Source organism: Cryptosporidium sp. chipmunk genotype I (assembly GCF_004936735.1).
Source record: "Cryptosporidium sp. chipmunk genotype I strain 37763 chromosome Unknown contig_15, whole genome shotgun sequence".
Taxonomy (NCBI): domain Eukaryota; phylum Apicomplexa; class Conoidasida; order Eucoccidiorida; family Cryptosporidiidae; genus Cryptosporidium; species Cryptosporidium sp. chipmunk genotype I.
In genome coordinates, this window is record NW_027125583.1 from 116,166 (window position 1) to 143,108 (window position 26,943).

At 31.6% G+C, this 26,943-nt stretch overlaps 11 protein-coding genes across 11 annotated transcripts; 7 read left to right on the forward strand and 4 right to left on the reverse strand.

Moving 5' to 3' along the window:
* Positions 1-563: 563 nt before the first annotated feature.
* Positions 564-2,390, forward strand: ELE39_000982 (pp2c phosphatase 2 C; the record flags this gene model as incomplete). The annotated part of the gene is made up of 1 exon (XM_067344059.1): positions 564-2,390. The coding sequence occupies one exon, from the start codon at positions 564-566 to the stop codon at positions 2,388-2,390; it is 1,827 nt and encodes a 608-aa protein (XP_067202740.1).
* Positions 2,391-2,405: 15 nt separating this feature from the next.
* ELE39_000984 (uncharacterized protein) lies at positions 2,406-2,795 on the reverse strand (the record flags this gene model as incomplete). The annotated part of the gene is made up of 1 exon (XM_067344061.1): positions 2,406-2,795. One exon carries the CDS (start codon positions 2,793-2,795, stop codon positions 2,406-2,408), a length of 390 nt encoding a protein of 129 aa, XP_067202742.1.
* A 1,037-nt stretch (positions 2,796-3,832) lies between these two features.
* Positions 3,833-4,807, forward strand: ELE39_000985 (uncharacterized protein; the record flags this gene model as incomplete). The annotated part of the gene is made up of 1 exon (XM_067344062.1): positions 3,833-4,807. One exon carries the CDS (start codon positions 3,833-3,835, stop codon positions 4,805-4,807), a length of 975 nt encoding a protein of 324 aa, XP_067202743.1.
* Positions 4,808-4,994: 187 nt separating this feature from the next.
* ELE39_000986 (cyclin-dependent kinase 3) lies at positions 4,995-5,990 on the reverse strand (the record flags this gene model as incomplete). The annotated part of the gene is made up of 1 exon (XM_067344063.1): positions 4,995-5,990. One exon carries the CDS (start codon positions 5,988-5,990, stop codon positions 4,995-4,997), a length of 996 nt encoding a protein of 331 aa, XP_067202744.1.
* Positions 5,991-6,931: 941 nt separating this feature from the next.
* Positions 6,932-8,701, reverse strand: ELE39_000987 (uncharacterized protein; the record flags this gene model as incomplete). The annotated part of the gene is made up of 1 exon (XM_067344064.1): positions 6,932-8,701. The coding sequence occupies one exon, from the start codon at positions 8,699-8,701 to the stop codon at positions 6,932-6,934; it is 1,770 nt and encodes a 589-aa protein (XP_067202745.1).
* Positions 8,702-9,118: 417 nt separating this feature from the next.
* On the forward strand, positions 9,119-9,769 carry ELE39_000988 (uncharacterized protein; the record flags this gene model as incomplete). Its single annotated transcript, XM_067344065.1, has 1 exon — positions 9,119-9,769. One exon carries the CDS (start codon positions 9,119-9,121, stop codon positions 9,767-9,769), a length of 651 nt encoding a protein of 216 aa, XP_067202746.1.
* Positions 9,770-10,178: 409 nt separating this feature from the next.
* Positions 10,179-15,068, forward strand: ELE39_000989 (large with signal cysteine-rich; the record flags this gene model as incomplete). Its single annotated transcript, XM_067344066.1, has 1 exon — positions 10,179-15,068. One exon carries the CDS (start codon positions 10,179-10,181, stop codon positions 15,066-15,068), a length of 4,890 nt encoding a protein of 1,629 aa, XP_067202747.1.
* Positions 15,069-15,826: 758 nt separating this feature from the next.
* Positions 15,827-18,238, forward strand: ELE39_000990 (sec14 domain containing; the record flags this gene model as incomplete). The annotated part of the gene is made up of 1 exon (XM_067344067.1): positions 15,827-18,238. One exon carries the CDS (start codon positions 15,827-15,829, stop codon positions 18,236-18,238), a length of 2,412 nt encoding a protein of 803 aa, XP_067202748.1.
* Positions 18,239-18,946: 708 nt separating this feature from the next.
* ELE39_000991 (apicomplexan specific region near N-terminus) lies at positions 18,947-19,528 on the forward strand (the record flags this gene model as incomplete). The annotated part of the gene is made up of 1 exon (XM_067344068.1): positions 18,947-19,528. The coding sequence occupies one exon, from the start codon at positions 18,947-18,949 to the stop codon at positions 19,526-19,528; it is 582 nt and encodes a 193-aa protein (XP_067202749.1).
* Positions 19,529-20,731: 1,203 nt separating this feature from the next.
* On the reverse strand, positions 20,732-21,220 carry ELE39_000992 (profilin PRF; the record flags this gene model as incomplete). The annotated part of the gene is made up of 1 exon (XM_067344069.1): positions 20,732-21,220. The coding sequence occupies one exon, from the start codon at positions 21,218-21,220 to the stop codon at positions 20,732-20,734; it is 489 nt and encodes a 162-aa protein (XP_067202750.1).
* Positions 21,221-22,721: 1,501 nt separating this feature from the next.
* ELE39_000993 (alpha glucosidase-like family 31 glycosyl hydrolases) lies at positions 22,722-26,912 on the forward strand (the record flags this gene model as incomplete). Its single annotated transcript, XM_067344070.1, has 1 exon — positions 22,722-26,912. The coding sequence occupies one exon, from the start codon at positions 22,722-22,724 to the stop codon at positions 26,910-26,912; it is 4,191 nt and encodes a 1,396-aa protein (XP_067202751.1).
* Between the last annotated feature and the right edge of the window lie 31 nt (positions 26,913-26,943).

Here is a 26,943-nt window from a genome sequence, read left to right on the forward strand (position 1 = left end):
TTTTCTCAGTTCTAAAGGTGGAAATATGTTGCATGTATATTATATAGCATGTTTTATAATTTTTACAAGTGTATTTAATATTTTAAGTTCTTCATTTTAACCATATACTTTGCGTTCTTCGGGGCTGATCTTGCATTGATTTTTTGTTCAAAAATTCGCTATAGTAGTTTTAAAGTTACTCTCTTTTCTAAAATAGACCAAGATTTATATAATGGTTTTACTTGCATAAAAATCCGAGAGGGAAATGCACATATTGTAGTCCCTATGGTAAAATGTGCTATGTAAAATTGCATGCAGTTGGCGCAAAGTTCTTCCCCACAAGTTTGTTTGCGAAATAGAAAAATAATAAGGCAGGAAAACAAATCTTTCTGGAGGAAAATAATTAATTATTTTAGTCCTCCAAAAGGTCGAATTCTGGAAGGAAGTTCATTGTTAGATTGCCTACGGGTATAGAATTTCAGCAATCTGAGTGGAATTTTTAAGAGAGTTGTTTGAAGAGCTGATTTTTAAAATTAAGTAGAGAAATCGATTTGGGCGTATTTTCAATATACAGTATTTACAATATGTTTAGAGACAAAGTAAGATCCTTTTCATCAAGAAGAAGACTTGCATGCCAAATAAGATCCTTTTTAAAGAGCAGAAAGTGCATCTCAGGATGTGCAACAGCTTTTTTGGCGGGTGGCCTGTCTGCATGGCTTTACTTAGACTCAAGAAAAGAACCAGAAAGTTATCTATTTAGCAGATTAAAGAGTTTCTATAGGGTTGGCTGTGCGTCTCAAGTTTCTTCTAATAAGAGCTTTCATCAGAATATGTTAAACCAAAATTTAGTATTTAAAACTGAAAAGACTAATTACGTTGAGTTGATTGGAGGTCAGGGCCCAGTTAAGAGTATTGATCTGGGTTCTAAAGAAGTGTCAGCAAAGATCTCAATTTCAGCCATTCAGGTGAATGCAAATAATCCAATAGAAGACAGGTTATTAATTCAAAGGATGAGACTTAATTTGCCGAGTGGAGAGAGCAAAGATTTTGTGATTTCAGCAGTAATTGATGGACATGGAGGTTGGCAAGTTGCGGAGTATGTTCAGAACAACTTCATAAGGATATTTCAGAAGGAGCTGGGGCAGTATATGGCTTCTCTAACGAGGGAGGGAAATGCTAATAAAGGCAATCCCGTTATTCAAACAAATGAAACAGATATAATAGCTGGGCTACTTTACTCCCTTAAAAAGACATATTACATACTGGATGAGGAACTGAAAAATAAGCTGGAAGTTGCTTATAATCTCGGGTTTTCTAAACTGGCTTCAGTAGGAGCATGTACCACAGTTTCAATTATTACAGAAGACGCAATTCTTACAGCTAATTCTGGAGACTGTCTTTCTGTTTACTGTAACGAAAATGGGATTTGGATTCCTTTGAATGAGCAGCTTTCGGCAATGAATCCCCAAGAACAGAGAAGACTGGAGGAGGTTCACAAGCATGAGAAGGATAGCTTGATTCAGTGCAAGCAAATCATTTATGAAAAGTTTTTAATGGGGCTGTACACCATTCCAAAATATAAGGGCTGTTACGTAAAAGGGATTTTACAACCATCCAGGGCAATTGGTGACTTTAGACTAAAATCTATGGATTTCAACTATAACTGGGAGAAAGATCTAAGCACAGAAAAACTTTTGCCTACATTTTCATTTGTTCTTAAAGATAAAGAAAGTGAGAAATCTGAAAAGGAACAATACCAAGAGAAGGAGGATCTAAATGAAGATGAGTTTCCATATTCTTATGATCTAATTAATGGAAATAAATCGATTAATATGAGACGAGACAGTTATAGATACTTTGTAAAAAATCCATTGAGCTTTCCCTATGTAAGATCTGAGCCAATGTTACATCTTTTCTTTTATAAATCTTTGAATAAGAACCTGAGTTCAACAGATAACACTGCAGTGGAAAAGATCTCTCAAAATGAGTACTCTTTAACGCCAGTACATACAAATTCCTCGCTTAAGGTCGAGTATATTACTCCTGAATACAAACACCTACCTATTTCAGATTATTCAAGCTCGAATGAATTTGTCAGGGACTTCACCCTATCCAAAATGAAAAATGCATACTCCTACATTCAAAATCCCATAGACTCGTCCAAAAAGAGTTTTCTTGTGCTCGGAACGGATGGTGTCTGGGACTTTTTGACCCCAAAAGATGTTACAAACATTATATTAAACTCCAAATCTGTGAATGACGGCGTTAGAAGGATTCTCAAAAAGGTTTTAAATAATGCAGGAATAGACAGCATTGAAAAACTAAAAAGCTTACCCAAAAAAAGAAAGGTATTTGATGATACAAGCATTATTCTAGTCGAAATTACCCCAAATAAACAAAATGGTAGCTGAGCCTGAAATACTGATTCATGATCTATCTTCCCGTAGACTTCTTGATCTAATAGTGCTGTTTATCCACTCATTCTCCGAGTCCCTACTTCCATTAATACTGTCTGAAATATGAAGAACTTTCAAAATGCCCTTGTTCAATTGGCAAACAACCGAAATAAACCTTCCTTTCTGAACAAGTTCTTCGATAAGTTGTCTATAAATCTTTATGGTATCCTCATGGAAATTCCCACTGCTCACATCATTCAACTTATTCTTGATTGAGATTCTAACACTTGAGGTTCCGTCATCTAGTGTAATCATATCCAACTCTCCATCTTGGTCTATCTCAATGTCAACTACAAAACCGTGAATCCAACAGCAATCCCCATCTTCCAGAATCTTCTCCGAAACCTCGCAGATGAACATTTTTGGGGTAATCTTCATCGCTTTCCCTCTTATTTACACAAAAACACACACAAAATCAGTCTTCTCCTTTGGTTTTTGCTTTTTGTCCTAGTAATGAGAGATTCTATATATTGACTAAGCTAGAAACAATTCTTGCACCTCAACTCCATTTCAGTTTTTGAGAAGAAGGTGTTATGGAAAAAACTTTCATCTAATAATTCCCTCTATTTTCTCTTTTCGCAATTCCTCATTTTTGTAACTTTTTTTCGGTACCCACATGTGTTGGCGCGCATTCTGATAATTTTCCTCTAAATATTACGTGTTTGGCGCCAAGAATTAATTTAGAGATGAAAATGGGAGTTAGAAGAGAGGAGAAATTTTTGAAAAGAAAATCATTATTTAGATGATAATGTTGAAAGAGGGAGAATTTATTAAATTGGATAAAGGCAAGGTTTGCACACATTTACTTACTTTGTTTTGCTCTTTTAGTAGGTTAACTAAAAGTTAATTAGGGAATTAGATGGCTTAGACTCTAACAATTGTAAGTACTAATATTAGGGTCAAAATTTCAAAATTATTTGAGGGAAAGACTAAAGTAAAAATGGAGGTAAGTCTTTTTTTTGCTAATTGATAATGGTTTATTTAGGCAATGAATTAACTTGCAAAATATGTTATTTTAGAATGAAAAAGAATACCAGGAATTGGTATCCAAATACAACTATGCTTCTGAGATTATAAAGAGGATAATAAATCATTGTAATTCAAAGGTAGGTATAATTTACCAATTAAGATCTTGAATTATTTATGTTACTTCTAACTTATTAACCGATAATTTTATTTGTAATACAGAAGTTTGTAACCAGTGATATAAGCTCGATGATTATCCTACTAGAAAATTTAGAGCAGAAGAGGATTTTTATTAAGGTAAGGTGAATGAGGTTGTGGATTTCTGCTACCAGAATGGAGGAAGAACTTTTTTGTAACTGACTTGTTTATGTTTTCTATAGGATTCTGATATTGAGTATGAGAGAAAAGTGTTAGAACTTCTGGAATTCGAGATGGAAACTATGTTGAGAGAGTACGAACAGCTTAAGAACAGTATTTTGGAGCTGACCAATGGTATTTCGAATATATCTGAGAATAAGAATCTCCCGATTTTATTAAACATATTAATGGATGGAATAGGTGCTTACAACTCTATGATGAGTAGACAGTCAAACTCCTCGGGTTCACTGCTGGAAATGTCATTTTGGTCCATTGAACTGATGGATACCATTTATGCAACTAATGGAGGCACTACAACTTTGTTAGATTATACTTTGGAAAAGATCCAGGATCAATTTCCATCAATACTGAATACTTTTGACGAAATTAATTATTTGGAGAAAATTTCCACTAGGTGTAACATTTGCGAAATTTATAGAGGATTAGTGAGGCTAAACTTTGGACTTGATCAGAGAATTAAATCAATAGAGGAGAGGATGAATAGGCAACAGAAATCCGGGAATGACTCAAAAGTTTGGGAGTTATATAATATAGAGGAAGTACTATTGAAAATCAACAACTTAAGAGAAGTATCGGATTTTCTTAAGAATGAATTTATCTCTTTAATCAAAGACATTCTCTTCTTTTCAAAGTACCTTGGGATAGAGAACGAATACGGGCCAACAATTGATAATAGTCGTGAAGACGATGCAGATAGTATTAAAGGAACTAATGACGATTTAATTTCTGAAATTGAGACAGTTTGTGAGATGTTCCAAAATGGACAGGTTCACAAAACTAGAGAAATAATGGATAGGATAATATCAAATTTGGATATCGAAGAATTTGAAGAAATTCTGGGCGCTTTTAACCTTTTGAATTGGCTTAAAAGTAGGGTTTCCATTTGCTTAGCACGAAACCTAGAAAACAACATTGAAGAGATCTCAGCAACTTCCAATGACAAACAACTTGAATCAAGCAATAGTGATTTTGAGAAAGAGGACGAGAGACTTTTAAACCACCAGGAAACTCGGTATTACGATGACTGAATAAGAACTGGATAGGGAAAGAGAAGGGAAGAGAAGGATAGAAGAATAAAAAACCGTTATGTAATACGCAGTTCATTCCTAGTAGAATTGTAAGCACTAACATCGTTGCTATTATAATACAAACACAATAGATTTATATGAATTAGGACCAAGTCCTCTTTTAGCAGTTTTGCATACATAAATTAAATTATATCGTCATTTCAACGTTCATATTCTGAGTATTAGTGTTTAACCATGGATGCTGAAGAGCCTCCAAAGCGGTAATCCGCTTCTTAGGGCAGTATTGTAATAATCTGGACAACAGATCAACGCCGGCCTGATCAAGGTTTGGGAGTAGTGCATGGAGATTCAACTTTGGATTCACCTTCCACTGGGGAAATACACTTTTATAACAAGGAAGCTGAGTAACTCCTGGCCAATTACTTTCATTTGCAGTTCCAAGAAGCCTGAAAATATAAAATAAAGTATCGATTTCACTGTCACCCGGGAATATGGGTTTCCCAGAGATCATTTCGACCATAATACACCCTACACTCCACAAGTCAACGCTACAATTATAACATCTTTGTCCGAGAAGAAGTTCTGGCGCTCGGTACCATAGGGTAACTACTTCGTGAGTATTTGGTTTTAGAGGTGGAGTAAAAGTTCGAGCAAGACCAAAATCTGCAATTTTAAGGGTGTTTCCTGAATCACTTAATAATAAATTTTGTGGTTTTAAATCACGATGCAAAATCCTTCTCCCATGACAATAAGCCAAGCCACTGAGTAGCTGGCGTAATAAAGACTTGACCTGACCTATAGAAAGACCTTTTTTTCTATTTAGCCTTAAATATCTTCTTAAATCTGTTTCACAATATTCAAAAATAAGCCATATCTGCATGCCTGTACATGAGACCTCCAATAGCGCTACTATATTTGGGTGTTTTAACTCCCTCAATAAAACAATCTCTCTTATAGCTGTTGAAGGTAGTCCAACTTCATCCAATATCTCATCACTATCAAACCTAATCTTTTTTAAAGCAACAACTTCACCGGTATCTTTTCTTAATCCTTCCCAAACGACACCATAAGTACCTTCTCCGATCACTCTTACCATACTATAGTTTTTTTCCAGGCCTTGGGCATCTTCAAAAGTACTGGTGCATTCTGTTTGACACCCAACTGTACTTGAGTGGATCTCCATTTTATATTCTCAAAATCAAAAGTTATTGAGTTCAGCTAATAATAATTTATTTGTATATTTTTCCTTTAATAATTTTACATATCTTTATCAATGTCTTGCAATCAGTTCTTATTAATATTAATCCTCCTGTTATTAATAATAGTCTACGATATTAATATTTATCTCCTAGATTTCCTGCCGTCTATGTTCTTTTATCGTTTTTTTTATTTCCTACTTCTGTTTGAATTTCTTCATGAAATAAATTGGGGAGTAAGTGGAGGGAAATTTTTAACGCTGCTTTTGCATTTTTTTTTTCGTTTAGAAAAAAAATAATATAAATAAGAAAATTATATTAAATCTTTTCTCACTATGAAAAAGGTCTCTCAACTTAGATTATTCTTGCGTTAGCCTTACCTTAAATTTATTAAATCCAAAATTATTAGCTCGCCTTCAACTTTCCTAGCTCTCCTAGAAATGATTTAAAACCCACACAATATATTATGTGTCATAAAGTTATTTTTATTCTGTAAAACTTATAATATTTTAATTATGTAAAATTTCGGACATGTTTTTTAACTTTTTTTATTTTCCCACTTAGTTTCGTTCATATCCTTCTTTTAATACCATACTGCTTTAAATTAATTTGATTTCCTCCTAGTCATTACTCACTGTTATTTCTCCAACAATCAACTTTATACAAAAATTAATTTATTTCTACAACTTACACTTATGATAATTAAAATAATAAAACAGCCTCTACATTCACACATGCATTATTCATGCAACTTTCTATGTGGACAGCCGGCACAGGAATTTTTAAATATAAATGTTGCGTGTGAAAATAAATTGATAATCAATGGTTAGAAAATAATTAATTTTACGAACATGAGTATATGGAGTAATACCAGAGGACATTAATTCAATAAATGGAACGCAGAAAATAAAGAGTGGGGATATATAGATTAAAAAACTAAAACAATAAATACAAGGAGTATATTGTATGTGAATAAAGCCAAAATAGAAGGAATTGAGTTTGAACTTTTTGAAATTAAGTGATTGGAATCTGAGCTGATTGAAGACAGAGAGTAGTCAATTAAAGAAACTTGAACTTCCGAATTACAATGTTTCTCACTTGTATAAGTTGAAATTTGGTCAAGATCTTTATGAATCTTCTCAGAAGTAATAGTACTGGACTTTTCAGGAGATTCACTATTACAAGATGTAGAAAATGGGCTTGTATCACAATTATTTGAGACGAAGCTTATTTTTTCAGAGCTATTACAACAATTTCCATCCAAAGCTTTTGAGGAATTCTGATAGTTAAATGTTTGGCTAAAATCATTTGGCAGCTTTTTGTTAGCCTTCCTAATAAATTTGGAAATATCTTTTCCAATAAAAGTTAGCATCCAAATTACATCCGAGATTTCTTTAATTCCTCTAAACTTTTCATACAGTTTACTAGATAACTTATCCAAACTATCCCAAATGAAGTAATCATAATCGTTTAAATTATTTCCTGGCTTAACTTGGACAATATTTAAAAAATGGAATGAGTTTTTCCATTCTATTACACAATTTTCAGGGTCTCTATCTTTTATTGCAAGTGCTTTCGAGATGCTTATTTTCTGGAGATTATTATTGCTAATAACATTATAATCATTCGAATTTGAATGCTTAATTAGAACAAATCCCTTTATAAAGTTCAAAGAAAATGAAGAAATTAAGAGATTTAGTTCATGTAGACTTAATAGAGATATTCTTTCAGTTTCAAGAATCCAAAAAAGCCAGTTTATAGGTGACTTCAGCTCTGCTAATGAAAATGACCAAAAAATATGAACCAGTGCTTTTGGAGTAAATGAACAAATTTCCATCTTAGAAATTAATTCATACAGATCTGTTGGAATAATGTCTGCTAGTGAAAATGCATAACAGAGCATTGAAATGTGTATTGGAAGGAACTTATCTATGCTCTGAATACTCCTCCTCTTAAGATTCTCAAACAAATGGGGAGAAATAAGTCCGACTTTTGAATATGACCATGCAATATTTGAAATTTGTTGAGGTTCCAAATTATCAAGTTCTGAAAGTATTTTTGGTATTGCATAAACAAAAAGATTCTTATTAAATTTTCCTGCCTTTGCGAATGACCATAAAATTATACTCAGGTTAATCGAAATAAATCTCTCTAATTGAACTATTGATTCATTACCGACTAAATCAAATATAATATGATTATTTAACCCAAGCTTTACTAGAGACCAGGCAATATTTGAGAGCTCTTTTGGAGAAAATCTACACGGAAAATTACTTCTAAACACTATTACATCCAATAGAAGTTTAAATCTTTCATCTCGCTTTATCCTCCCCTTAGAGTTATTACTTTGAGATAATATGGCTAACTTGTGTAATATTGATGCTATGTTAATCTCATTTAAATAGTAAATATGGCAATGAACTATTCCTAAAAGCTCTCCAAATGACTCAGAAGCGGCTATTATCTTATTCATTTTTAAATTAAACACAATATTTTCGTCCCTTGAATACAATACTCCAATATTGTAAGTTGCACTTGTGTGGTCATACGAGTTCGAAAATTGACCATTGTAGCATCGATAGGTTCTGTCAAAGTCAAAATAGTACTGAAATTCTGTATTTCGTGCAATATTTATTGGATTTTCCGCAGCATGCTCATCATATATATGATGCATCATTGCATTATTGCATGTTTGCATTTTGATTCGCTTGTGATTATTATTATAATACTAAATGGCCAGACGACTTGTTTCCAACATAAAGTCATACAAAATTTAATGAACACCAAAAAATTCTTGCAACACAGATAACATGTTTTTTGCAAATTTTAGTTATTTTGATTTTTTTTTGATTCCATTAAGAATTTTCTCTTTTTTCTGCTTACATGCTCGATGTTACTTTTTTTTATTATATTGAAATTAAATATTATCAAAAAAGTGTTGGCGCCTATTTCAAAAAATTAAAAATGCAGAATCAGTTTGCAAAATATAAATTCAAAAATAGGGTAAAACTATTATAGAAAATATATAGAACTCTCTAGGCCTGGAACTTCAAATACTAATCCATTGGATGAATTGAAAATTATTCTCTGATTGATTTAATGGTAATATTCGAATATGAAGTTAAATTTTGATTTTCAAGGCGTTTTTAAAAGTATCAACTTGAAAGAAAACTTTAGCTTTAATAACTGTGTATCTGCATATAACAATATTAAGAGCTATGCAGCAAACGCGTTCAAAAGCTGCGAAGATGATATTAGTTTATTCCTTGAAGGAAAGCCTTTTGTTTTATCGAACATTAACTACAGTGAGCTAAGCAATAAACTAATTAAGGTCAGGAAGAATATTGAGAATGGCCTTAAAGGCGGAAAAGGAGGCTTTGGAGCGACAATTAAGAGCCAGAAGAGAAAAGTAAATGTAAGAGAGCTAAATATTGACCTTTGTAGAGACTTAAAGACGGGAAAGCGCATCAAGGACTTAAACAAATCTGAAAATAGTATTCGAAGCAAAGTTGAGGGCAATTCTGGAATTAAAAATTCTAGTTCTGTTACTTGCAGCAGTAGCAGTAGCAGTAGCAGTAGCAGTAGCAGTAGCAGTAGCAGCAGCAGCTCTAAAGCTCTGGAAAGATCACGTTCTATAGCTAATTCAGAAAACAAATTGTTAACTCAATACCAGTCTCATATTTTAAATTTAGAGGATAAATGGAAGAATATTTCAAAATCTGTTGATTTTGGCATGAAGAATATGAACCAAAAAGTTAATGTTTGAGTTCTTGTATCTAGGAGAAGAGGAAATTATGGTTTTTTAATCCACTATGATTTTTTTCATTTATTGTAAATAACTAAATGGTTCACGTTTTTTTTTAAATTAAATTTTAATTAGTTTTAATAATTCCTTATTTATTTACTTATTAATATTTTTTTTTCCTCTCCATTTCTTTCATAACGGTATTATTTGCATGTGGACAACTTGTTAGCCGTCAAAATGCATGCACGTAATTGTTTGGTGTCATTTTTTTACATGCAGAGAAGTTAATAATAAAAATCGTAATAAAGAAATAGAAAAATTATTCCTATTTGATACTAAAAAAAATAAAAAATTTTTAGTGATATTAAAATAGGATAAAAATTTGATAAAATATAGCTCAGTGAATAAGAAGGAAAATATATTTGGCAAAATGCTGTACTTGAAGTTTATGTTAAATATTCTTCTCTTTTTAGCAAACCAAATACTCTCGGAGCCTCTTCCATTTTCATCAGATGAAGTTACTGTTGTTCCGTTTCCCCCTTTCATTCCTGTAGCAGGAGGGTATGTACCAGAGCTACAAAATAATGAAACAACTATTGAGTACGTCCAAAAAAGCAGAAATGACTACTTTGGGAGTGAACTAAGTCAAATAGTGGACTTTCCAAGCTTTCATCTGGTCAATATTCACAATGAGGAACAAAATAAGCAAGTTTGGGCATTCGTACTGGGAAATGAAAAGAAAGTATTTGCATATAGAACAGAAAGTATAAGTATTACTGATCCACTGCACTTGGGGAGCAATTGGAATGTTATAAGTGATAGTGAGTCTAATGTTTGGCCAGTTAAAATGAGGTTTTTGTACCCTTCTTGTCACAATATGGTTAAAGATAAGGACGAAGAAGGAGTGGATTGTGGAGGTCCTTGCAAACCATGTCTTATGTTTAAAAGCTGTAGAATTGGGCTGGATGATCTAAGAATGCATAAAACTTTAAAGTATTCCACATGTATTGGCGAATTAAGGCATGGTGAATTTTGTTCTCTTACATGTCCAGTGGGATATAGAATGAAGGACTTAACTAAGATGAAAAGTGAAATTTACTCTCAATGTTATGATGGAAGACTCAACCAACTAATATTTGGGAATATGCAAGCTCCAATGACAGGAGAGAGCTACTATCCAAGAGAATACAGAGGATTTAGAAGCATGTTGGAGAGTGAGGTGAGCCATTTTGACCAAGAATTCAATGAACTTTGTGAGTCCCCCTTTGAATATATGTGTAAATATATTTCTCTAAGGTTAAAAAGGTCATCTTTGGACGAGGATGGAGAAGGAATAAATTATAGAATGCCTTGTGAGGGAATCTTTACAGCAGTACCAAGATATCATGGTAAAAAGAGTTATTGGGTGTCTGTTAATTCAAGAGGTGAAAGAGTTACTTTGTTTTGGAAGGAAAATTCTTGGATATGTGTAAATACCCTTTCAAATTCTGTTTTGGGCTATATTCAGGATTCTAATCCAGCCCTGTTGTTGTCTGAAGAACATAAGAGTACTTTAGTTTGGATACCGTGGTCAGAAAACGGCCCATTAAAGCAAAATAGGTCATATATAGTGCTAAGATGCAGTAAAAAAAAGCCAAGAGAAGTTCCAGGTAGATGTAATTCACTCACAATGCAGGGTTGGAATTACGGAACTAATTACAATGGGATATGGGTATTTGTTGGAGAAAGTACCGATCTCTTCAATGGAGACATAAGAGGAATATACATTAAGCCATATAGTAATTTGGTATTACTATACAATATGTATAAATTGCAGTGGGAAATATATGAACGCTTGGGAGATGTTTCGTATGAGAAATTGAAGCAAGTTATGCGACAAGATGGAAAGATTAAAGATAGAGTTTTGAATGAAGAAAGCAGCTATCTTAAGGAAAATAACAAAGGATGGGTACTTAGAGCAATGAATCCACATCCAAATCCTTCTCCTCCTACAGGAAAGTGGCTTACAGCTCCAAAGAGTAGTTTTGAGGATGAAAATATATTACAAATAAAACACTATCATATTGATGTTTACTGTGATCCAAACGTAACCAATTTATCTGGTGGAGATATTCATCTCAATCCTATAAAGCTAGCAAGAGCAGTAAATGAGGATCCTGTTGTATGTTCATCAGAAAAGCCATTAACTAGCTTTTCACTCAATTTGGACTTTTCAAGCTTGGCATTCAAACCAAAAAATAGTTATATTGATAGGAACGAGGGTAAGTTTTCTGGCAATGGCTGTAAGTATATGGAGATTAAAGGAACTACAATAGAGGCAACAGAATGCTCAGGATTGTTTAGGAGGGAGGAGTTGCCTCAAGGTGAGACTATTTGGAAGAAGATTGCAAGTAACTCTAGAGTTGTGTTATTTTATTGGACTGGAATTAAGTGGATTTGCACAAGAAATGATAGCAGTAACACCATACTTGGATATGTTGATAATGAGAAACTGGAAGAAGGGTATTGGTTGAATAAGATTGACTCCTCAGTGGGAGCTTACATAAAGACGAGAACAACATTGAAATGTTTCAAAAATCATCCTCAAGAGTCAGGGGCTGAACATGCCTGTAACAAAGCGTTATTAAAGGGTTGGCCTGTTGGAATGGAGACTTTAAATGGAAATTGGGAGTTGAAAAGATATGAAATTGATGTAGAAAGTGAAGAAAATGAGGGTGAATTGGTCAAAAGCAAGAAGGAAATTAAATACTATGAGCATAAGAGGTCTGATAGATGTAAATTGTATCTTTATTTTGATGATGAGATGGGCTATACAGTTATTTCCAATTCTCATCCAAAAAGTAGAACAGAATTGGAAAAAAGAAAAGAGAATAAGAGTAAATATATTGCAATTTATAAAGACGAAATCCAGGGCACTCCTATTTTAAAGGGACAGGATTCTCATCACGTTCAATGGTTACATTACCCAATGGAAGATGCTAATATGGGGAATTTAAGTTCACTAAGAGTACTGGCTACCACATATATTTACACCAAATGTCGAGACAACGAAGAAGAACGTTCTTCTATACGAAAGACTCAAAGAAGAGGTTGGGATGGAGAAGAGATAAATAATTCTATTAAAAACAGTAATGAGGAAGAGAATAACAGAAATTCTCAAGATCAAAGCACAAAAAGGTTACACAGAACTTCGATAGGAGGTAGAAAGCTAGCCAGAGTAAAAACAAGTAAAGTTTCCCTCTGTAGTGAATACAAAATTATGGGGTTCAATAAGCCTTTGGAATCTTTAAATGGGGTTTGGAGAAGAGATGAAAGTTATCCAAAGGAAGAAGGATCTTTATCCTCACAATCAATCTTGGAACTTTATAAATGTACAAATAGTAACGATAAGGATATTTACATTTACTATTCTGAGGCTCCATTAAACAAGACTGGGTGGTTTTTGGACTACGATCTTAATCCATTAAACGGCTTTATTGCATTAGGGACTAATAATACCTCAGATGGCATGACATCTTCTTGGAGATTTTGGAGCTTGACAGAAAAGAAATGGAATAATTTAGAACTTAGCGTGGAATGTGAGGATGCTAGCAATTACTCTAATGTAAACAATAAAAAGACAGTTTTCACTACTACTGATAGCAAATTATTGGTGGATGGATTTGAAGTAGTGGAGAGTGAATCTCCAAAGGAGTTAAGCATAATTCCATTTGAGGATGTGGAAGATCACATCAAAACGGCACCTATTCGTGAGATGCCAATACCATTTTTCACTGCAAGTTTGCCGCTAATAGGTCAATTGGCTGGGAATACTTTTCCCATGATTAAAGGTATATCAAATTTGGTTCCAAAGAAGCCAAAGCCAGCAAGTGAAGATTTATTAGGGTCATCAGTAACAGCATCAGCAATATTACCAAATTTGAATATTTTTTCAACAGCTGAGCAACTTAGGCAAAATATTACAAAGTCTAGGCAAAGTGAAAGGCCTAGTGTATACTATGATCCATCTTTGCTTCCTCAGAACAGCATGAGTGAAAACGGTATTCCTTCAGTGATGCCTTATGATCAATTTGGACCACCTGTGAATATATATAACCCAAGAAATGATATTCCTAGCTATAACTACTTGCCAGGACAACAGAATATGTTTTATCCTCCCATAGGACCTGGAAGCATTAATAACAATAATATATTTGATCCCAATATGAGGCCAAACAATAACTACTTTTATAATCCATATAACAACAACTTCAATAACAATCAGCAGCAACAAAGCTCTGGGAATGAGATGAGGGATATTTCTTACTTAAATTATCAGCAACAGCAACAACAACAGCTTCTTCAACAACAGCAACAGTTACAAAAAGAGCAGCTTGAGCAACAACAACAGTTACAATCTCAGCAGCAACAACAGCAGCAGAAATTGCAACAACAGCAACAGAAACAACAACAACACCAGCAACAGCAACAGCTTGAGCAGTTTTACCATCCAATTCAAAAGAATCAAAGCCAGAGCTTACAACATATGAATGAAATACCAACATTGGCAGGAAACCATGAGAGTATTAATGGCCAACTATTATATTACGTAAATGGAAATTTTAGCCAAGGAAACAACAATTTCGAGATGCCTGTTTATACAACAACAACAACAACAACAACAGTCACTACCACTACTACAATAATCACAACTACTACTACCACCACTACCACAACAACAACCACAACAACTACTACTACCACAACAACAACTACTACCACAACAACAACATCAACAACAACGATTAATACTACTACTACTAACACAAATCCAAACAAAAATATCTTGATTCCAGAAATCTCTGAAGAAGGAAGAAAGGAGTGTTTTGAAGATAAAGAATGGGTAGCGGAGCACGGAAAGTTGTTAACTGAATCAGGGAGTATGAAAAACAAATATAAAATGATAATAGTGAATATTTTATACCAAGAGGATTTAAAGTTGAACTATTTACAGGGAATGTACAGTTATAACGGAATTTTCAATGGTAGGCCTTCATATAGACATTTTGTAAATGGAGTAAGAAATGAGTCAAACAACCTTTTGGAGTTAAAAGCTTCGAATATGGAAGTTTCACTATTTTATGACAAGAGATTAAGATCCTGGATATTCGGGGATTTGGAAAATATCGGCTATAACACAGAAGAATCAATATATATAAGAAGCTCACAAAGTGATTGTCTCGTTCCATGGGATTCCACAATTACGTGGAAAAGTGCAAACAACTTAACTTCCTTACCGTTAATTATTTCAGTAAGAGCAGGAGAAAGTACTAATTATTAAAACAAAAAAAACATTCAATAACATAAACAAGTTAAAAATAGTAAATCCGATTCTATTGACAACTGATTACAGTTTTGAGCTATGAATAAATTCCGTACTCGTTTACACTGAGTTTAATAAAGAATAATATTATTTCAACGGTGCAGTAAATCTTAAAAAAGGCGGGCGCCAAAACTTGGCGCCATGGCATGGTAAATGCAATAATAAAATTGATCAAATCATAAGTAGAAATATTATTAATACAACACTTATATTGAGCTGATTCTTGAGGAAAAGGGCCGTAATTTTTTTTTTTTAAGAAAAAAGCTCAAAAATTACGAGATAAAGGTAAGAAGGTGGTATAACAATTATTGGGTGAAATAGGAGAGTTTGGTTGAATAAATGTTCAGTTGCAGTAGTGTAATTTTTTGGAGAAAGCTTTAACAATAAAATAAATGAAAGGATTATTAAGAATTTTACAATATATAGGGAGTAATTTTTGAAAGAGAATACTATTATTTTTAATCAGAAGCAAACTTTGGACAAAATTTTGGTTTCCAAATAAGGAAATTAAAAAGAATAAAATATATTTTCTTTATTTGTACTTTACTATTTTGGGATTATATATACAGGAGTTAATTTAACTTGTGAATAAAAATTCCAAGAATAAATTAACTTTATTAAAAGGCTGGTATAGGAATTGATTTACTAAATTTGAGAACTGAATAATCAGTAGCAATATAAGGAGAAAATAAAAGGAATTAAACATTGATTTAGATATGCATAAAAGTAAGTCTTTGGATAACTATCAAAAATGGGATAATAAATTGGCAGAGGAATATGAATATTCTCCATTAATTGTCACAGAAAAAATAAGTGAGTATACAATGCCAAGCGAGATTTTACTCTACAATCCGACAGAAGATGATATATTTACAAAATTTCATGTGGGTTCTTCAAATGAGTTTAAAATCCGTCAGATATTTTTGCATGTAGATTTACTTGAACATGAGGAAAAAATGTTGATTGAATTTGATAATTTTTTAACTGAAAATTGTATAAAGTTGCCAGAATTTATGAAACCTTTAATTTTAAGAGTTTTAATGTTTAATAAAAGACGTCATCCAAATACTTATATACCAAGATCAATGAATCACTTAATTGCTATGTTTAAATGGAGGGTTTCAACTTATCCACTTAGTGATATGGAAAGCAATTTAAGAGAAGATTTAGAATCTGGAATGATATATTGGCATGGAAGAGATTACTGTTTAAGGCCAATCTTAACAATAAGATTATCAAAAGTTAATAAACATTTTCCATTGGAAAGATTTATTAGACTAATAGTATTTTGCATGGAATGGGGGATGAGATATTTAATGTGTCCTGGTAAAGTTGAAACATGTTTGGCTCTTATTGATATGAAAGGAGTGAGTTTAACTTCTTTTCCAATTTCTACAATGAGCGAGATTTCATCATTATTAACAAATCAATATTCTTTTCGGCTTTATAGGATGTTTATATTGCATGATTCACTTTTCATACAGACTGTCTGGAGCCTGATGAAACAATTTCTCACAGATTTACAACAACACAAAATCATATTAAGCAGAAATGAAATAAAAACTCAGTTATTTAAAACAGTTCATCCAAATCAAGTTGAGGAACATTTTGGTGGATTACAAAACAACAGAACATTTCCATTTTACCCTTTTGTTTTCCCACCTGGACCTTTTTCTGACCCAAAATTACATCCAAATAATGGTTTTACTCGTGCTGTTAATCAATGTAATAGCACACAAATTGATAATTTTAATAAAGTTATTAATTGTCATCTCTTATTTAATAAATTCAATGTTCTTGGTAAGCTATCCTATAATGGTAATACACATAATAACATTATTTGGGATGAAAAGGGACTTGAGGAACTTAAAAATACAATATCATTTTCCTTAAATATCAATTTAGATAATGGTAAAAATCTATTCAATTATAAAGATTCTAATGATTTAAATAATATTATTAAATCAACTAATAATAATCACAATCATTATTATAATCATAATAATAATAATTATGTGGATAATCCTTGTAGTAGTAAAAATAACAATAATAATAGTAATACTGTTATTTGTAATATTACGAGCAATAGCAATCATATTTCAATAAAAAAATTGGAGAATTCAAATCAAAAAAATAATAATGAAGATATTGAACAAATGGAAAGAATGGAATTAAAGAGTTATTTAATAGAAAATACAAATAATGTAAAATTAGATCATTTGTCAATACCAAAAGAAAAAACACATTCTAAGAATAATGTGGATAGAGACTTATCAACTGAAATTAATATTGGTATAATTAATACAATTAATATTAATACAGATATTGCTAATATTGGTGATATGAGCCAACATTTTATAAGAGAATATTCAGTTTTATCAGAATCTCCAAATTTAGCTGAAAATATTGCAATGATAATTGAAGATTCTCAAAGCTTCTTTTCTGCTTCTTCGAGTTTGTATATTAACGAGGACACTGATAATGATCAATGTGTTGAGGATTTTCATCATAATTTAATAATTGATAATCCTTGTTGTGATCATGATGTATTTCAATCTTTTGGAGTTTTGCCAATAACTATGGATAATTTTAAGCATTCAGGGAAAAAACTAAGAGGTTCTTTAAAGTCTTTGAGTCGTAGTAAAGATTCTGCTCTTGTAAATGAAGACAACAATTCATCTAATTTAATTAATACATATAATTCACGAACTTCAAGTAATGTAATACCCAATAGTCTGAATGAAAATAATTATAATATCCAACTTGAAGAAAATAAAACAATAATTAGCAAGGAAATTTTGAATCAAACAAAAGGTTTGATGGATTTTAATGATGCTAATTATACAAATCATAACTTATCACAAGATGATGGCCAAATTATACCAAAGAGATCATATCTGGCTTTATCTTCACCAATTATCGACTTTAATCCTCCTGTTTCAACTTTAAATACTTCATCTTCTCGTATCAGCTCAATGGAGAATACTAAATTGAATGATTCTTTTAGCTATATAAGCAAATCTCATGAGAATCATAAAATTTCAAGAAAGAGCAGAATTAAATCAAAGATTTTTAGAGTAATTAATAGAATAAAAAATGGTAGAAATTCTATCATTGAGAATGTATAAGCCTTAAAACATTATATATTATCGAATAGAGAATGTGTTTTTATATTTCTTAATGTTGAAAATTGTACTCATCGTAAATTCTAGCTTGATTTCAAGATCTTTTTAATGATAGGAATTGATTAGGGAGTTTTTTAAATATCTATATCCATTTGATTCAATATAGCACCAATTTTTTCACTAATTGTTAACTTTTTTTTTGATATTCAAGCCTAATGGATATATTTCTAACGGCAGTTTTGCCTAGTAGATAAATTGTATATATACGCACAAATTCTACGCACAATCTCACCTATTAGTTCAGGCCATCTAAACAATTTCATTATCTTTTTGTAAACCTATCAGTAAATTAGAGCTTACAGAATTTATCATATTTAAAATTACATAAAAATTATGAAATAAAAAGTTTGGGCGGGAAAGTGTTTGTATTTAAATTTTAAAAGTAGTATAATTAATTAGTAATAAATACAAGGCGTGGGTAAAAGATAGGTCTAAATAATGGCGGATGTAATGAAACAAGAATTAAATAAAGAAAACATTTAGTGTGAGTGCGAAAGAAGAAAGGAAATATACATATTTATATAAATATATCTAAATAAAGAGAGTGAACAAAAGAAGAGAGAAATACGAGTGCCTAGAATAAATTTCGGGTCTTTATCTATATGAACTGTTAAGATCAGGTTTGTATTTTTAGCAAGCATTAAGGAAAGGATGATTTTAAATGAAGGTTTAACCACTGTATATTATTTCATACCATCAGATGGTGATAAAGAAGATAATCCCAATACATTTAAGGTGAAAGGCACTCATTCATCTCTTACATTAAGACAGATAAAGGATTCATTTCCGTTGCCTGGAATTTACTATTTTAGATTCAAGGTGCGTGTTGGAAATACTTACGCATGGATGGATCCTTCAAGCGATGATGATATTGCCCCATTGTATGATGATGCAATTGTAGCAAAGGTTCTGAGAATCAATTGGGACTTCAAGGGTAGATTTGCCCATAGATCAAACAACAAACAAGACTCTTTTCCGGTATCAGTAGGAATTATTAATTCTACCAATTCTTTGAATCCTGCCTTTTATCAACCTCAAACTTCTGCACAGAGTTCCCAGCCTCAACCCCCTCCTCCACCTCCTCCACCTCCTCCTCCACCACCACCTCCCGTTTTGAGGCATTCAATGACAGCTTCGGCTACAATTCCGTCATCATCAACCTCCAATAATGTTGACTTAATAGATTTAAGTTGTGAGCATTCTAAATGGAATTCAAATTCTGGATACATATAACCTTTGTAGCTCAAAGGTTTTTTTTTTCCTTTCAACGTGAAGTAATTTAAGAATATAATTTAAACTATAATGGAAATAAAATTCATTTATAACACTGGCTTTTATAAATTTTCAAATTCTCATTTCCTTGAATTCGGAATTCTGGAAATATTACCTCCGAAAATGTAATATTTTTAAATGTTTATAACAGATTTCATGTGGTAATAATGCATGGTTAAAACTTTGTTATAGTACCGGTGCGACGTAATTAGATTACAATATACATTTTTAAATTATAATGGTTGCTGACATTTTAAATATTTGGAGATTTTCTAATAGAACATTTTTTTGACCCTATCAAGTTTGTCAGAAAATTTTTTTTTAACTTTTCTTTTTTTCCATTCTATTTTTCTCATTATAAAACACTATTTTCTACTTAATATGCATTTAATTTAATACAGTTTAAATCAAAGTCGAAGTAGGTGTTATCGCTTCCCCCTCCTAATTATTTAAAATTCTGGTCACATGTTCTTAAGACTATTGAGTCAATATATTAACTTAAAAAAAACGAAATTCTTGAATAGTTCAGCACAAATAATTAATAATGAATTATGATGTGTATTTTTTAAATCAAAATAATTTATTCTGAATTATTTTATTTTTCCACTAGAAAATTTAATAACATGGAATGCATGCAATTTCAGAATTAATTACGTAGCAGGAAGAAATATATCATATTAAAAATGTCGCTCAGATGCAATGAACAATATTATCCTCTGAGACATATTCTTGAAAAAGGGAAATGAAGCAATAGAAAAAGCACTTAGATACTCGCTCTTTTTCTAGTAATCAACTACACGCAAAAAAATGTGCAATCAGTCACTTGAACTTTAGTAAGCAATTTCCAACAAAGATCTAGTGGATGTATAAGTGTGAGCAGCATAGTTGTCAGCAAATTTGGAAAAACAGAATATGAATCATCAAATAATTAACAGAACAATGGACTACTTCGCACCTTGGAAAAAAGTAGATTTCACTCATCTATTTAAAGTCATAAAAAGCAACACCAATAATAATACAGATTATGAATATAGAATTATGATTGGTGAGCTTTATCTCATATGTTCAACTTGAACAATATGTATTTAAAGCATTTCTACTTGGTGAAAATTCTTTAGTAGTATCCAATAGTCTACAGTAAAGGTCGTCACAATATTAATTTAATTAGTATCCTTGAGATACGAGGTACTCTGCAAGTTGTAAAGCTACCTTCTTGCAATTACCTGATGATTGATCTTTGGATTCATCGTAGACTGCAACAACAACATTACCGTTTTGAGTATCTACTAGGAAACATCCACCTTGAGGTCTGTTACAGAATGTAACATTAACGGTAGCATCGTTCTGTTGGAAGTCCTTCTCTACTCGGATAATCTTATATTTGTTTCCTCCAATCCAAACTCCATTTGGTGCCTTACCTTCAGAAATAGCTTGACATAATGTGGATTGATCATTAATCACTTCAGCAGCCTCTGTGACACCATCTGCTTGAATAACGTTTTCCTCATGGTCATCCCTAACAAGAGTCTTCCACGCATCACCTTGATCGACAGAAGCAGCATAGAATGCACCGTCTACTGAACAAAGACCACCAGCACATACACTACCAGTGTCAATTAACCATTCTTTAACCATATCATCCCAACCGGACATCTTTAATTAATAAAGCGAATTATATAAGTAAGGTAATAGATAAAATATAATAAAAATGCTGATTATCAAACTAAGATAACTTTTACAAAACTGTTTAATTTATGAAGCATTTCTTGACATTGCTTTTTTGACATGTATTTACTATGGATTTTACACGTTTATACGCGTCCCCTAAAAACTAACAAATCAACGTCTTGTCTCAACCGCCAACATTGTAAAATAAAAATAATTGTAATTACGTTTAATGCGTATATGTAAAAATATGAAGAATAAATTTTTTTTATTAATGTATATCAAGTAATTTGAATGAGTAATTTGAAATGGTCACTAAACGTAAATTGAGATATTCGCGACGTATCCCATAGATTAGACTATTTTTTTTAATACTGATGAAGAAAAGTCGTATTAATTGGATTTGTAACTAGGGAGATTGTTAGATGTAATATCCTTTTCTTTGTATTAAACAATTCATTTTTTGTTCGGATTGACGAAATCGGCATTAGAGTTTTAATAATAATTGTAGAATAGCAATAGTTTAGGATAGCTATTTGAGTTTATATTGTTGCAATATTACCTTAAGCTTCTGCTGTCACATTCTAATATTATTGAGTAGTTTTAAGGTGGTAATTAAACCAATTGAAAATATTAAATGTATAGTCTAACAAAAACGCAAGACTTAGTGAACATATAAATTGGAAAGTCCTTTGAATTTGGAAAATTTTTTGATAAATTTTGAATATTTTAATAGAATCAAAAGCAAATATTAATACAATTTTAAATTGAATTTAGCAATAAATTATCACGAGAAAGCTTTTTTAGACTAAAAATAATTTTTCGATCTTATTTATTTTTTTTAATTACTATTTAAACAATTTAGTTGTTTCTTTAATATTAACCCAATGAAATTTTAAATTTTGCATGCAAACATGTAATACCGGTATATGACAATATTTATTTAGTCGCATTTCCACATGAATTATAAAAATGCATGCATTTCCACATTAGATTTTGATGAGAGTATTAACAATAATAATACATTTTCATTTTAATGACTGGTTTTAATTTAAACAAAATGAAAATAGAATATCTTGTTATAATTAGCATACAAAATGAATGAATCAGAGTAGTAAGAGGGGTGTGATAAAATGAAACTTTGGGCTTGATTAGTTAAATAAATTTTTGAAATTTGATTACAAAAGTGAAAAGATTAGTTAATTAAATTGCATGCAAAAAGAAGCGCTGGAATTAGAAATAATATGAAGTATGTGAAATATTGAGGAGAAGGAATATAGAAAAAAATATTAATTGGTTTTACAAGTAAACGATAGCTTGGGTTTAAGTCAAGGACCAATTTTTTAGATAAATTACTAAAAAAAGCCTTATTTCCCTGAAATAATAGGAAATACCAGGGTTCGAATGCAAGGAAGTTAAATATCAGATATTGAACTGGAAAGTTACATAATGACGATAAGGTGGTAGAAAGGAAAAGTAGGCAATTAATATGAGATCTAAAAGAAATTATGGTCTTTATAAGTTTGCAATGGCGTTAAATAAAGCAGCAAGATCCCTCATGGGAGTTGTACTAAACTATGCAAAGAGGAAAAAACAAAGAAATGAAGAGACATCTCCATTTGCTATAAGATATAGAGCTTTCAGAGACTTGATAAATAATATCAACTCTGGGAATCCAGATGGTGAATTTTTCTCAATTTGGTGTGTAGATTGGGACTCAATTATTATTGGTGAGGATAATTTAAAGCGTGGAAAGTCTTGTACATTATCTTTTATGTTGCTGAATACATACAAGAGCGATTTACCTCCACTAGAAGTGAATATTAAGATGTATTCCATTGGTATTATCAGATTTATTGTGAATGAAACTGATCAACTTATTAAGATGGATAGATTTCAGCTACCGTATAATGACATTATTAAAGATAAGTTTTTAGATGCTCACTATTTGATTAATACCAAAGATAAATTAAAAATAACTCTAGCAAAAGATGAAAATTCTATTTCAATTGAATTTGAAATGGTTGATGCTTTTACAAATAATGATTTAGATACTGAGTCTGAAGAAAGAATTAGTAAGAATTTGTCTGGAATTGAACAAAAGATTTCAAGAAAAGTATTCAAGTTGGTTTTAACATGTAATCACTTTAAAGTTGAAACTTTCATTGACAATTATTTAATACACACCATTAACCCAAATGGAAACTTTAATTTTGAAAGAGCTAGACCTTTCATTCCTAAATCTCATCCAAATATTAAAAGGGATGATCTGATGAGGATTTCAAATGCAAAAAAAGCTTCAAAAGACGATGCAGATGTGAGTAAAATTTATGACTCTATCGAAAAGAAGATTGGAATTACTAACTACTTTGAGGAAATACCCAGCTTGCTTAGGGAGAAAAAGTATCACAAAAAAGGATGGGGAGTTTTTGAATCAAAACTCAAAGAGTCTTGTGGGAATGAATATATTAATGGAGGAAATATTATGGAAATTGTTGACTCCTATGATGTTTATTGCAAGAACTCATGGTATGATATTTACGATCGATTTCCAGATTACAAGATTTATGGTCCAACTAGTATTGGAACAGACATTCGAGTTCATAATACAAGCAATATTTATGGTGCATCCGAACATTCTACAGAAATTAATTTATCAGAATATCCAAGCTCATATAGATTTTATAACTTGGATGTATTTACCTACAAAAATGATAAACCTGATGCATTGTATGGTTCTATTCCACTCGTCTTAAGTGTTCACAATGATGAAAATAACTCATTCATTTCAGGAATCTTATGGTTAAATCCTTCTGACACTTTTATGGATATTAAAAGGAAATTGAATAAAATTGATACTTGGTGGGTATCTGAAACTGGTATAATGGATTTTATTCTTATGGCTTCTGATAACTTTGATTCCTTTTACTTTAACTATCATATACTTACAGGGTTCCCTACTCTGACTCCAAGATTTGGTCTCGGCAAACATCAATCAAGATGGTTTAATTGCAAAGACTCGGATGTACTTGAACTATCATCTGCATTTGAAGAAAGCAAGATTCCTTTGGACTCTATTTGGCTTGATATTGAACACTTGAACAAAAGGAAGTGTTTTACTTGGAATGTTGAAAGTTTTAAGAATGTTCCAGAAATGCTTGGTGAGCTTGATATTAAGGGCAGAAATCTGATAGTTATAGCAGATCCCCATATTAGTATTGATGACAACTATCATGTGTACAGTAAGCTGGAGAATCAGTCTTACTTACAAAATACTATTCTTGAAGATGAAGACGAAGTTTCCCCTATACTGATAACTAAATCCGAACCAATATCTAGTCCTTGGATTAGGATAAGAAATAATCAAGAATGGGAGGATTTTATTGGAGTTTGTTGGCCTGGAAAAGTCAAATATCCAGATTTTCTGAATCCAAAAGTTAGAGAGATATATTCCTCATTTTATACTAACAAATATTATCCAATAATGAGTTATTCAAACATTGGATTTTGGATTGATATGAACGAGCCCTCGGTGTTTTCATCATCTGAGCTTACTCTCCCAAAGTATTCTTTCCATTATAATGATATAGAGCACAGACAAGTTCACAACTTATATGGGTATTACCATCTAAAGTCAACCTTCAATGGCCTTTTAACATGTGCAACACAAAGAATTCTTTTTCTTGACAATATTTCAAATACAAATGAAATTGTTTCTTCTTTTCATGGAAGCCATTCAGGTATAGATAAAGCCTTAGCTAATGAAAATAAAATATTGAATGATAGATTGAGACATGATAAGTCAATTTTAGAGCTTATTTCATCAGGAAGAAAGATTGTGAATCAGGACAATTTATTTGAGTTGGGAAATGTTATTAAGAATATACAACGCCCATTTATACTAACAAGATCATTTTATATTGGTTCTCATTGTTATGGTTTCACTTGGACTGGAGATAACAGAGCTGATTATGACTCTTTTTCCTCAGTTATATCAATGAATATTTCAAATTCAGTCTGCGGATTATCATATACTGGCTCAGATGTTGGAGGTTTTTATGGTCATCCATGCAAATGCTTGTTTTTGAATTGGCATAAACTTTCAATATGGATGCCATTTTATAGAGTTCATTCACATATTAACTCACCTAAAAGGGAGCCATGGGAATTTGGAAGTGAAATACTCAAGTATATCAGAAAGCTAGTAATAACAAGGTACGAGCTACTTTCTTTTTGGTACACAATCTCCTCATTATATTCATTCCAAGGTAAACCAATACTAAAACCACTAAACTGGCTTTTGTTTGAATTCAAAAACCACGATTTAATTGGCAAGAATGAATCTGTTTTGAAGATTTGTGAATGCCAATCTTTTGTATTAGGGGACACTTTTTTAATATATAGTACTCTGCAAAACCAATGTATTTGTAAAAATGGCAATAATATTATAAATTCCAATGATTATAACAATAATGGTAATTATCAAGGTAGACGTAGAAATAGTAGTCATACTAAGTCTACAACCGATTCTACATCCCTAAACATACTACTTCCTTATAAATTAAAAAGAAGTAACCACAAATATTCCAGTTCCTGTAATGATGGCAAATACAGGATATGCAAGTATAATGATAGAACATTATGGTACGAGTATAATTCTTATAACTTTTTTGTATTAGACAATAGTAACTATATTTATGAGTATTTGCTAAATATAGAGACTCCTTTTCCATGCTTTGTGAAAGAGGGACGTATTATTCCCTACCAAAGTGGAGATGTGCTATCATCAGCTCAACAACTACAAATTACAACAGGGCTTAAAATTTACTTGGAATTAATTAATACTTGTGATGATTATTATATTGATGAACAACTTAAGAAGACATTAAAGAGTTCAAAAAACATAGCAAACTCTAGTAATGAAAATATTATTTTAGCTCAAGGAAACCTATTTCTGGATGATGGGGTTTCTTATAACTATCTAACAGGAGAATACTTAATGAATACTTTCTATTTTGTAAAGAACGAAACTGCCAAGAATGATAGCTTCGAATTTTCAGAGTCAGACACTTCCAAACCAGATTTTGATTTAGATTCATGCTTTGATACATCTTCAATTTCACTTTCATCATCATCGACTTTAATGGCCAACATAATGCTAAAATCTCCTCCAATCACTCCAAGCTCAGTATTTTCTTCCATCTCTTCTTCTTCATTTTATTCATCAATGACCTCTCAGTCAGACAATGTGACATTGATAACTTCCTTAGCTGAGTCTTCGATCATCTCCAGCTCGAAACATATCTATGAAATATACTCAGTTCATAAGAGTATTCAAGTTTATAATCCAACAACAAACCAAATAGTCAAAGTCTACACAAACTACGATACAATCAAGAATAATTGGATCTACCGAAACGACATATACCTAGAAACCATCAGTGTCTTTGGAATAATCCATAAGCCCAAAATTATCTTACTTAGCATAAACAATATAACAAGTGAAAGTAACGTTAACCTTACTAATAAAGTAATTAAAAAGTTAGATTTCACTCTCGTAAATCTGGAAAATGTTAACAAAAGCGAATCCAACAATTTGGTACTTTATAATATTGAAATCAATGTCGCAAAACTCATAAATCTTATTAATAATAATTGGAAGATATCTATTTATGTATGATCAATTTATAATCGGAATTTCCCGCTAAAAC